General features: G+C 46.1%; 1 protein-coding gene across 1 annotated transcript in view; it reads right to left on the reverse strand.

Annotated features, from left to right (window-relative positions):
• Positions 1-333: 333 nt before the first annotated feature.
• MMP17 (matrix metallopeptidase 17) overlaps positions 334-12798 on the reverse strand; it is a 62176-nt gene continuing 49711 nt past the window's right edge. The window contains exons 7-10 of the mRNA XM_021004328.2: positions 8670-8752; positions 6218-6370; positions 3319-3576; positions 334-1838 (exon numbers count right to left, since the gene is read on the reverse strand). Coding sequence (XP_020859987.1) covers positions 1504-1838; positions 3319-3576; positions 6218-6370; positions 8670-8752 — 829 coding nt within the window. The 3' untranslated portion in view covers positions 334-1503. The remainder of the gene's footprint in view (positions 1839-3318; positions 3577-6217; positions 6371-8669; positions 8753-12798) is intronic.

Raw genomic sequence — 12798 nt, forward strand, 5'->3', positions numbered from 1 at the left:
ATTGTAAAAATAGTTTTGACCTTGCAGACCCTCCAAAAAGACTTTGCACTTTGAGGACCAGAGATGGAAAGGACCTTAGAAATCATCTTGTACAGCCCCTTCATTTTACAGACAAGGCAATGAGGCCCAGATAGAAGTAATCTGTCCAGACGAACACACCTACTAAGTGCTGGATGCTCCCTAGAATCCACTCCCACCCTCCGACTGGAGAGGAAACTTGTCCCAAGGTTGCCAGCTTCCCAGTGAGGGGCAGCTTGGCAGGGCAGAAGCTATGGCCCTGGACTTGGGGGCATACCTGAGTTCGGAAACACAGACACACTCAGGGCTGACAAATCAAGAAGCGGGATGAGTCTATACAGCAAGAAACTCAGACATCAGAGCTGTATACAAAGCAGGAAGAGATTGTGTTTGATTCAAATCCCACACACAGAGACAATGAGGCCATGTCTAGATGTCCACCTCCTGAAGATTCCCCAGCCGCTCCCCCCTGACCTGCACTCTGGGAAGTTTCTGTGGAAGGCGGAGAGATGGCCAACTGCAGGGGATTTTGTGGCCTGCCTTCCCAGGGACATGGGCCTCAGAGATGAACCAGCCTTTGTCAGCAGAGGCCAAACAACTCCTGGCTTCCTGTGGGGCTGAGCCGTCCTCTGATGGGTCTTTTAATGCCTGTATTCTATACCATGGAGCCCATGCCTCTGGGGTGGGGAAATTCCAGGGATGGGGCTGTCTTGGAGCCACGGGGCACCTTGACTGTAAAGACTTGGGTGTTTCCAAATAAATGTCAAGCTGAATTTGTACCCTGTTCTCCCTGTGAGGTCAAGATGGCCATTTGGGGAGATGGGATGGGCTTACTGATGCTTCTTGACACTCAAATGAGAATGCGAAGCCTCCTGGAGGGGAAAATAGAGCATGTTTGCTTTGGGAATCCCCTGCTCTGTGGGCTCTTTCCCTGGGGGAAGGGACAATAGTGGTCAGAGATGGTCACTTCCCAAGAAGGGGCCCAGACAGCCTGGGCCTTTGCTTCAGATATAGGGTTACAGGGCAAAGGCTGCCAAATGAAATTGGTTCTCCTTGTAGAGACATCTTCCTGGGCCCTGGGGCCTGGAAGAGTGAGTTAGGGGCCTCACCCTGTGTCTCTTCCTGTGTCCAACAGCCTTGAAGATTTACTAACTGTCTGGCCAGAGTCTGACCAGCCCCTCTAGGAGAGTGGAAGACAATTGTGTTGTTTGCTGCTCCCCCCCCCCACCTGCTCCAGGGCCCTCCAGTTTCTGTGAGACCAGGATTCAAAGAGCTTTGGACCATGGGCTGATAGAGGCCTCATCCTTATCTTCAAGGCTGAGTTAGAAGAAAAGAGTTGACTGCAACTCCAAACTGCGCCATTTTCTCCTGGAGAATATCTCACAGCCCTGGGAGGGGGGGATCCCTGCCCTTGGTGTTGGCTGTGAGTGGTTCCTGGGGGGAGCAGCCCCAGCTCTTCCCTCTCCCAGCCCAGCATCAGTGGTGTCATAGCACTATGGCTGTCAGGGCTGCTGTCCAGAGGCTGGCCACTGCCAGCTGGGCCACGAGCAGCTTGGAGATGTGCCCCAAAGAGGAAGCATTGGATGTGCAGGAGCAGACCTCATAACCACTGTCTGAGCGGCTCTCGTCATGCTGGCCGGGCCTCGAGCGGGCCCCAGTCCTGGCTCCCTCGGCTCTGACTTCGTTCTCAGGGCCATCGGCCTGCATGTCACTACACACCAACCAGTCCTTGGCAGTGGACTGTGGGTAGCCAGGTGCGGCTTCCAGCTCACTGTCCAATACTTTCCAGTAGTCTTTACCCCTGAAGAAATACGAGGCCCCTGGGGACAAAGACAAAGACATCCATACATGGGGGGACGGTGTTGGGATTGCGATCAGACCTTGCTCCTGCTATTCCCACCCTTACAGGGCACAGCTTGCTCTCCTCCTGAGGCCTGGCCCAGGGACCTGCCCTGCAGAAGGGTAGACTTGGACTAGGCAGCAGAAGGACTGTTGAATGGGATAGATTTTTGGCTAAATTTGAGGTTGTTAGAAGGAATCTTCTCTGATCAGGGTGTGATGTGTGTGTGTGTGTGTGTGTGTGTAGTGTATAATATATACATAGATTTTTGTATATATGTATATATATATATACATACATAGATTATATACATAGATTTTTGTAGCTATATGTTTATATGCCTGGGTATACATGTATATATATTTCTGATGACGTATACATACATGTTTGAGCATGTACATGTATCTAAGAGCTTTAGTACAGATACCATTGAGGGTGGGAGGATCTGATCTCACAGGAGAATTGCCCCATGGGTAGCTGTCTCCAAGGGCCCTGGGGAGCTTTCCTTGTTCTCTGTACCTCGCTCTTATGGGATCTCAGAATACACAGATTTAGAGCTGGAAGGGACTTCCGTAGCATCAAGTCCAAAATCCCTCATTTTTACTATATTTTGTTTTTTTTAGGCAATTGGGGTTAAGTGACTTGCCCAGGGTCACACAGCTAGTAAGTGTTTGGTCTGAGGCCGGATTTGAACTCAGGTCCTCCTGACTTCAGGGTCGGTGCTCTATCCACTTTGCCACCTATCTGTACCCCAAAATCTCTCATTTTACAGAAGAAACTGAGGCCTAGAGGGGAAGGAAGTGACTTGCCCAAGGTCACCCAGGAAGTAGAATTATTAATAGAGTCAAGATCTGAACCCAATTTCTATGTCTGTGATTCCAGGTTTTCTGCCTCCAATTCCTTTTCCATTATACCACACTGTCTTGTACTATTCTCTAAATGTTGTATGTATGAGTTGTGTCTTCCCCTTCCGAGACTGTGAGCTTCCTGAGGGCAGGGCTATGGTCTCCTCATGACCATCTTGGTCTCTCCCCAGACTGTGAGCTCTCCAGAGCTAATGAACCAGGGTGCCTTTGTATGCATGTGTATGTAGCTGCTAGTGACTTCCCTTCTAAGATTACGTTGTATCTATTATGTATGTGTTTTGTATATAGCACCTATGACTGTGTTGTTTCCTTTATTAGAATGTAATCACCTTGATGGCAGGGACCGCATCACTTCTATGTTCGGGATAAGTATATTGTTGTTTTAGGTCCTCTGGGTTCTGGTTCTAAGTGATCTCTAGCCAGAACCATTCAATGGGGCCTTGCTGAGGGTGTGGTTCATGTAACTACAGCCTAAGGACAGACACAAAATTTGGGACTGTGAGCTTGGGATGTGGGTGGGCAACATTTCTGAGCCTTGGATGGACGAGCCCCAGAGGCTGTTGGGAAGCTTCCTGTGCTTGGCAGGGGACTCACCATCAGACCAGCGCATGGCATCATCCAGGATGCTGGGAATCCCCCTCCACAGAGGGCTCTCTGCGGGGTACCCGGGGTCCATCCTCCGAGTATGGTCATCATAGCGCCAGTACAGATGGTCCTTAAAGAAATAAGTCTTGTCATTGTGGGCCCAGGAGAAGGCAGCATCGATGCCACCTGGCGGGAGGCTGAAGTCGGAGACGGGCCGAGGGTATCCTTCCTCAACGTTATTGTCTTTAAAGACCCAGTATCTGTCTCCTGGGGGGAGAGGAAACAGGCATGGAGCAAGAAAATGGCAGCTGTAAAGTGGTGGGAGCTTGGGAAGGAAGGGGTGAGGTCAGCAAAAGGTAGCAGCTGAGGGGATGGGAGGGATGAGTCCTAGACCAGAGCTGCCTCACAGATGGATGGAGTGCATCTAAGAAGGCCTAGTGACCCTCCCATCCCCTCAAGCTCTCAACCCATGTGGTCCAGTGGAAAGAACACCGCACGGAGTCAGAGAGGTCTGATTCACACCCCTGTCTTTGCACACAAACCTTTGTGATCTTGGGCAAATCACTTGCCATCTTTGGGCCTCAGTTTCCTCACCTCAAAATTAGAGGTGTCAAACGTGCACATTCCAGCCGTAACAGTCCCCAGTTCAGCGCCAACCAATTTAAAATGTAATGGGGAGGGGCAGCTGGGTGGTGCAGTAGATAGAGCACTGGCCCTGGAGTCAGGAGGACCTGAGTTCAAATCTGACCTCAGACACTTGACACTTAATAGCTATGTAACCCTGGGCAAGTCACTTACCCCCATTGCCTAACCAAAAAAAAAATGTAATTGGGAAATATTTCACAAAATAAATAAAAATAAAACATAGATAATATTATATTTTAAAGCTGAGGGGCAGCTAGGTGGTGCAGTGACTAGAGCTCTGGCCTTGGAGTCAGGAGGACCTGAGTTCAAAGCTGGCCTCAGACACATAATACTTACTAGCTGTGTGACCCTGGGCAAGTCACTTAACCCCAACTGCCTCACCAAAAAAACCAAACCAAACCAAAACAAAAAAACAAACTAAGTTAAACTATGCAGCCCGCAAGGATTCCTCTATATGGATCAGTGGCCCCTGCTGCTATTTAAATTTGTTGCCACTGACACAGATGACTTCTGAGGTCTCTCCTAGCTTGAATTCTCAGACTCCGTGATCTTTTCTTTTACAGCCGAGGAAAGCTCCTCGAAGACTCTCCTGGCCCCTGTTCTTCTCCTCTCACTCCTTCCTCAACCCCCTTGCACTTGGGCCTCCAACGTCTTCATTCAGTTGAAAGTGCTCTTTCTGAGGTTGCCAATGACCTCTAAATGGCCACGTCCAATGGCCTCTCCCTTCTCCAATCTACCCTCCACCCGGATGCTAAGTTGATATTCCTAAAGCATAAGTCTGACCACGTCACTCCCCTTCTCAAGAAGCTCTAGGGCTCCCTTTTGCCTTTAGTATAAACTACAAAATGCTCTGCTAGACATTTAAAGCCCTTTACTGTCTGTGTCTGACCTACCTTTCCAGGCTTATTTCACATTGCTCCCTTTCAATTAGGTGGTGCAGTGGATAAAACACTAGGGCTGGAGTCAGCAGTACCCCGAGTTCAAATCCAGCTCTGGAACAGTCACTTAACCGCTGTCTACCTCAGTTTCCTCATCTGTAAAATGGGGATGTTGTTGTTCGGTTGTTTCAGTTGTATCTGACTCTTTGTGACACCATTTTGGAGTTTTCTTGGCAAAGATCCTGGAATGGTTTGCCATTTCCTTCTCTAGTTTATTTAACAGTTGAGGAAACTGAGCGAACAGGGTGAAGTGACTTGCCCAGGGTCACACAGCTAGGCAGTGTCTGAGGCTGGATTTGAACTCAGGAAGACAAGTCTTCATGACTGCAGACGCAGTGCTCTATGCAATATGGCACCACCTAGCTATGTCCCAGGGTTGCTGTGACGAATAAATGAAATGATACTTGTAAAGCATTTAGCACGGTGCCCAGAACATAGCAGGTGTTTAACAAATACTTATTTCCTTCCTTCACACACACACACACACACACACACACACACACACACACACACACAGAGTAGTTCCAGTCCACTTGGCCTACTTTCAGTTCCTTGCATAGGATGCTTCTCCCACCTCCACGCCTTTGCAAAGCTGGTCCCCCAAGTCTGGAATAATCTCCCTCCATCCTTCTGCCCTCTAGAATCACCCGTTTCTTCAAAACTCCGTTCAAATACCGCCTTTCAGACAAGGCCTTTCTTGACCCTCCAGTTGGCAGTGGCAGCTTTCCCAAAGAAATTCTGCATATGTACATTTTGCATTGCCTTATGTGGGCCCATGTTGTTACCCCTGATTGAATATAAGCTTCTTGAGGGTAGAGACTGCATTGCTTTTGTCTCTGTAGCCCCAGAATCCATCACAGACCCTGAAGTATATAGTAGGGGCCTAATAAATGTTTATTGGAAGCAGCCTAATATTATATTAGTTTTTTTTTTTGCTGTCATATCATACTGTTGACCAGTCTTCAGTGTGATGTCCACTAAAACCTCCAGATCTTTTTCAGATGAGCTACTGTCTAGACATACCTTTTCCATCTTGTGCCCACGAAGCTGAAAATTCCTTGTTTTCTACCGGCACACATGGTCTTAGTTGCTGGCTAAAGGAATTGTGCAGGGTCACACAGCCCATATATAGCAGGTTTTCCAAAACTCTGAGGCCAGTCCTGTATTCACTGCTGTCTCTATTTATTCTCATTTATTAAAGCAAGTCCCCTAAAGATTCTACCGGGGACACTTTGTTAATCCTGTTCTGGGGCACTTTTCTTTATAAATGTAAATTTCAGACCTGTCCCAGATATCTTCTCTAGGGCAGGGTGGGAACCTCTCACCTTTAAAGAAGACAATCTTGTGGTCACTGGTCCTCTCATAGACAGCGTCCACACTGTCCAGGTGGAGTGGGAGACCCCTCCAGAAGCGGTGGATCTGGGCGGGCTGTAGGGAAACCAGGTGCCTGTCCCGGGTCAGCCTCCAGAAATACTTACCTGGGAAAGGAGAAAGGACATGAGTGTGGGTGAGCATAGCTCACTACAGGCTCCTCTCCTCCCCCTTATCCTCCCACCCATCTGGAATACTCAAGATGAATTAGAAAAATTCATAGTTAGACTTTTAGAGAATCTCTAATATAAACCCTTACAGCAGTTGGCACAGTACATAGAGCACTGGGCCCGAGTTCCTGAGTTCAAATCTGGCCTCAGACATTATTAGCTGTGTGACCCTGGGCAAGTGACTTAACCCTGTGTGCCTTAGTTTCCTCATCTGTCAAATGAGCTAGAGAAGAAAATAGTAAACCACTCCAGTATCTCTGTCAAGAAAACCCCAAATGGGATTAGGAAGAGTCAGACATGACTGAAAATGACTGACCAACATGTGTGAAGGACTCTGTTCAGTATCAGAAATACAAAAAAAAAAAGGCAAAAAGAGTCCCGGCTCTCAAGGAGCTCACAGTCTGATGGGAGAGACAAACAGCAAACAACTATGTACAAATGAGATGTGCTAGGCCGCTAGATGGCACCATGGTGCATAGAGCGCCAGGCCTGGAGTCAGGAAGACTGATCTTCTTGAGTTAAAATCTAGCCTCAGACGCTTACTAGCTGTGTGACCTTGGGTAAGTCGCTTAACCCTGTTTGCCTCAGTTTCCTCATCTGTCAAATGAGCTGGAGAAGGAAATGGCAAACCACTCTGGCATCTTTGCCGAGAAAACCCCAAGTGAGGTCACATGAGTCAGACATGCCTGAAATGATCTGACAACAACGATGAACTGGAGACAAATAAGCATGTTTGGAAGGAGTATCAATATGTATATTCAAGCTTTCTAGTATGAGTTCGGGAGCTGGGGAAGAGACTAAGAGAATGGATGAGCCAGGTACTGAACTCCTGAGGAAAGAAGCAGACTGTCCTGGAAGCTTATAGACAAAGGCTACCTGATTTCCCATTATACTAGATAGTACCTTGCCTCTCTGAGACTCAGGTTTCTCGTCTACAAAGTGAGGGTGGGTGGTTGGGTGGAGCGGATGATTTCTGCAGACCTTTCTAGCATCTTTACTGGTTGTCCCTCATTTCTAGAATGCTCTCCATCCTCATTTCCATCTCTGGGCTTCCTTCCAGTCCCAGCTAAAATCCTACCTCCTACAGGAAGCCTTTTCTGGTCTTCCTTACTTCAAGTGTCTTCCCCTGTGGATAACCACTGATTTATCGTTATGTATCTTGTTTGTACATAGCCGTCTGCATCAGACTGTGCTCTCCTCTAGAGCAGAGACTGTGTTTGTTTTCCCCCGAACTCAGCACAGTGCCTGTCTAGTAGCAGGCACTTAACAAATGCTTATTGACTTGATTGTTATTATCCTGGCCTTACAGATGAGGAAACTGAGGCACAGAGAGGTTAAGTCACTTGTCCAGTCATGCTGTTGGTAAGCATCCAGGCAGGATTCAATCCAAGGTCTTTCTGACTCTCAATCCAATGCTCTCTCCACCATACCACACTGCCTGGAAAAGGAGGAAGGTGCTGGAGGTAGGTATATTAGGAGCACAGAAACATCGAGCAATCAGTTAACAACCATTTTTAGACTACTAATGGGTGCCACATACTGTGTTAAATGCTGCAGAAGTAGAGTGACAGAGTCGGCCAAGGACAGGAAGAGACAGGGGTCTGATGGTTTCTTAGTAGTGGAGAATGAGCATGCATTCACACACATAGACATGGAAATACATACATCCTGAAAAATCTACTCTCATAACCACACATATTCATAGTACCCCACATAATCATAACAGAAAATGCATATGGTATTTCAAGGTTTGCAAAGCATTTTACAAACATCTCCTATGATTTACACAACAACCATGTGTAGTAGGTGCTATGATCATTATCATTTTTCAGATGGGGAAACTGAGGCTGAGAGAGAGGGAGTGACTTGATTAGGGTTATATAGCTAGGAAGTGTTTGAGGCAGGATTAAAACTCGGGTCTTCCTGGCTCCAAGTCCCATGCACTATCCATTATGACTCCTAGCTGCCCATGGCACAGAAATACACGGACACTGATGTAGTCACATGCGTAAGAGTCCATTTATACACGTGATGCCTCACCATCCATCTTCACTAATTCGACTGCTCTGCCTCCCTCAGAAACCTTCTCCCAAGAGTCCACTCCCCTCCTCACCCCTACATTTACAGGCCCATTCTGGGCTCTGATGGAGGTGAGGATACATATGTCAACTCCTAATCTCCCTGGTCCTCAGTTTCCCCCATGTTTCAAATTGATACCCATTCGCCCTGCTGCTACCTTTGAAGAAGAAGGCTTCCCCTCGGATCTGGGCCACAGCATCAAAGTTAACATTGCACCGATGGGGTATATCCTTCCTTTGCCTGTGGAGAGATCCCAGCCCCTCTCTGGTCAGATGAGGTCTTTCTCAGAGACACCCGTCCCCTTGCCCTCCCTCCACTCTGGGTAATTTAAAATAGCAGATAATCCCCCAAACCTGGATGATTCATAGGATCATAAGACTTAGGGATCATTTAGTCCACCCCTGATAAAAATTAATTACAATCCAAAACTGTGAGTAATTTAAAAAACAACAGGGGACAATCCAAAGTGACAGGGGACCTAACAGTAATTTCTCCTAGCCCCTGAGCTCCATGATGTGAATTTGTAAAAAGTTTGATTTGCTTTCCTAAATATTTTCTGCTCAGCAATTATTAACATGAACCTGCCTTTTCTGAGACTATACTCATTGATTAAAAAACAAACTATGGAGAAATGCTTAGCACAGGGTCTGGTACACAGTAGATGCTTAATACATGGTTATTGATTGAATAGAAGAGGAGCTGAAAGATTGAATCAGGGGGCACCTGTCTAAATTTAAAAAGGGGGGGAAATGGGAATGAATCTACAAAGTATAGACCAGTGGGCTGGATTTTGATTCTGGCAAAATTCTCGCACACAGATATTATTAAAGGGATGGTTACTGAATAGCTAGAAAAGGAATGAGCAATCACAAAAAGTCAGATTAGCCTGGCTTTCTCAAGCACAGGTTATGTTAGACCAACTTTATTTCCTTTCCTAACAGAGCCATTCAATTGGTAGATCAGGAGAATGCTTTCGATATAGCTTACTTAGGTTTTAGCTAAGCATTTGATAAAGGATCTCCTGCTATACTTGTAGTCATTAATGACAGAATGTCAATTTAGGAGGAGGTTTCAGTGGAGTGCCCCAGGGATCTACGCTAGGGCCTGAGTCTTGTCAATCAATTTGATAAAGACATATTGGTTGCTGCTCACATTCGTAGATGACACAAACTTGAGAGGTGTAGCTAAAATGTTGGATGACAGGAACGGGATCTGAAAAATACTCTGACTGGCTACAAAATTCGGCTGAATTAATTTAATAGAGATATATATCGGGTTACTTGGTGTCAAAAAGTCAACTTCGCAGGGATATCGAGTGGTTCAGTGGAAGAACAATGGCTTCGGAGTCAAAAGACCTGGGTTTTAGGCAGCTAGGTAAGGCAGTGGTTAAAGCACTGGGTCTGGAGTCAGGAAGATGTGAGTTCAAATCCTGCTTTAGAGACTTACTAGCTGTGGGACCCTGGGCAAATCATTTAACCACTGCCTGCCTTAGTTTCCTTAACTGTAAAATGGGGATAATAATAACACCTACTTCCCAGGGTTGTTGGGAAGATCAAATAAGATCATATTTGTAAAGTGCTTAGTATAATGCCTGGCCCTCAGTTTAATAAATGTTTGGTTTTTTTTTTTTTAAAGTCCTGTCTTGTTAGCTGTGAGACCTTGGGTAAGCACACCCCTCCTGGGTCTCAGTTTCTTCATTGGTAAATGAATTGAACTATGTATCCCTGAACTATATAAATGATTGAACTATGTATCTCTGAGGTCCCTGCCAGCTTTGAATCCATGATTCTATACAAGATGGAGAAATGGTTAAGATAGTAGCTTGTCTGAAGAAGATCTGAGGGTTTTGGTGGACTGCAAGCCCAACATGAATCCATAGTCCTATACAGCAGTCAAAAAAGCCAGTGTCGTCTTAAATTGGAAAGAGACATAGGATCCAGGAGAAGGGACTTCTAGTTCTTCTAGCCTTTGCCCTAGCCAGAGATGGGGAATCTGAAGTCTTGAGGCTACATGTGGCCCTCTAGGTCCTTCACAGAAGTTTGGGTTCTGTCAAAGGGCCGCACTTGAGGACTTAGAGGACCACATGTGACCTTGAGGCCGCAGGATCCCCACGCCTGCAGCCAGACCCCAATAGGAGTATTAGGTTCAATCCTGGATGCTTCATTTCAGGAAGGCCATGGTAAGGTGGAGAACATCCAGAAAAGGGCAAAATAAGTAGAATGGCAAAGGGCCTTGAATGTATGTTGTATGAGAGTCAGTTGAAGGATCTGGCATTGTTTAACTTGGCAAAGAGAGGGCTCATAGGGGACCTAATTGCAATCTTCAAGTATCTGAAGGGTTAATTCAGGGGTGGGGAACCTGGCCAGACTGCAGAGTTAAGTAGATGATTATGAAATAAAAGCATGTATGTATGTGTGTGTATTTATCTATATCTATATTACTGAAGTCAGAAAACTCATCTTCCTGAGTTCAAATCCAGCCAGCCTCAGACACTTGGTAGCTGTGTGATCCTCAGTAAGTCACTTAACCCTCTTTGCCTCAGTTTCCTCATCTGTAAAATGAGCTGGAGGAGGAAACAGCCAACTATTCCAGTATCTTTCCCAAGAAAGCCCCAAATGCGGTCATGAATAGTTGGACGCAAGTGATAAATGACTAAAAAAACAACAACAAAATACGTATAAAACCCACCTTCTGCAGGAAGGCTCTCCCAATTCCTCTTAATTTCAATGCTTTCCTTCTTTTAATTATTTCCTACTTATCCTGAAATATAGCTTGCTTTGTTTGCATGTTGTCTCCCCCATTAGATCGTAAGCTCCTTGAGGGCAGGGGCTGTCTTTTGCCTCCTTTTGTATCCCCAGTGCTTAGCACAGTGCCTGGCATGGAGCAGGTGCTTAATAAAGGGTTATTGAATATATACATCTCACATATGGAGTGCTGGAGAGAAGGGATTTGGTTCCAAAAGATTCTGCTTTCACAAAACCATTCCTGATATCCAGAAGATGGATACGAGCAGATAGGAGAGGATGAACACAATAGCATGGAATAATATGGTAAGGAAAGTTGTCAGCTAAGAAAGAGGGTTGTTTTTCTTAGAAAGCTACACTGGGGAAAATAGGAAGCCCCCCCCCAAAGGGGGGTTTGTTGTTGTTTAATCGTGTCTGACTCTTCATGATCCCATTTGGAGTTTTCTCAGCAAAGAGACTGAGGTGGTTTGTCATTTCCTTCTCCAGCTCATTTTACAGATGAGGAAACTGAGGCAAACAGGGTGAAGTAACTTGCCCAGGGTGACACAGCTAGTGTCTGAGGCTGGATTTGAACTCAGATCCTCCTGACTCCAGTCCTGGCACTCTGTCCACTACGCCACCTAGCTGTCCCCCCCAAAATGGTAAGGGACTATCATTTGGGTAGATGGCGCAATGATATCTGAATTAAGAGAGAAGGCTAAGCTGCTCAGTTCTGATCTTGCTTTGCTTTTTCTGCCAAGAAGAGTGACCTTGGTACAGGAAATGACCAAACTGAAGTGGCCAACAAGGAGCTGATGCTCAGGATAATTAAGGAGATAGTGAGCAGATCTCTTACTATTTTTATGGAAAACATGGCAAGCCTGTGGACTGGAAGGTAATACAGTTACGATTCAGAGCTGCCCAGATGGCTAGACTCAAAGAGTAGTTAATGGCTTAATGTCAATGTGGCTGGAAGTCTCCAGTGGAGTGCCACAAGGATCTGCACTGGGTCCTGTGCTATTAAGCATTTTTAATCTTGACCTAGAGAAGGGACTGCTCCTCAAATCCGCAGCTGACATAAAGCTGGGAAGGACAGACAGCCAGTGTGTTGGATAATAGCGTTGGGATCCCAAAGGATCTTGACGGCACTGGGTTAAATCTAATGAAATCCAAATAAAATAAATGGAAAGACTTAGACTTGAATTAAAAAAAGTCAAACTCACAAGTATAGGCTGGGGGAAGTGTGATCAGATAGGATTTGGTCTTCAAAAGTCTTGGGTTTGTATTTTTTTTTTAATGGACTACAAGTTCAGTGAGTCAGCAATGTGATGTGGTGGCCAAAAAGCCACTTTGTTCTTGGGCTCATTAAGGAGATGCATAGCTTCCAGGAATGAGGAGGTGACCGTCCCACTGTCCTCAGTACTGGATAGCACATAACTGGAATATGGAATCGTGTTCTGTTCCAGGCACTAGAGTTTAAGAAGGACATGCCAATGAATGGGAAAGTGTCCAGAAGTGAAGGGCATTGAATCTATGTTATGTGAAGGAACTGGGGGTTTTGAG

This window comes from Phascolarctos cinereus, unplaced genomic scaffold, assembly GCF_003287225.1.
Source record: "Phascolarctos cinereus isolate Bilbo 61053 unplaced genomic scaffold, phaCin_HiC Scaffold_4;HRSCAF=312, whole genome shotgun sequence".
In the NCBI taxonomy this organism is placed as follows: Eukaryota; Metazoa; Chordata; class Mammalia; order Diprotodontia; family Phascolarctidae; genus Phascolarctos; species Phascolarctos cinereus.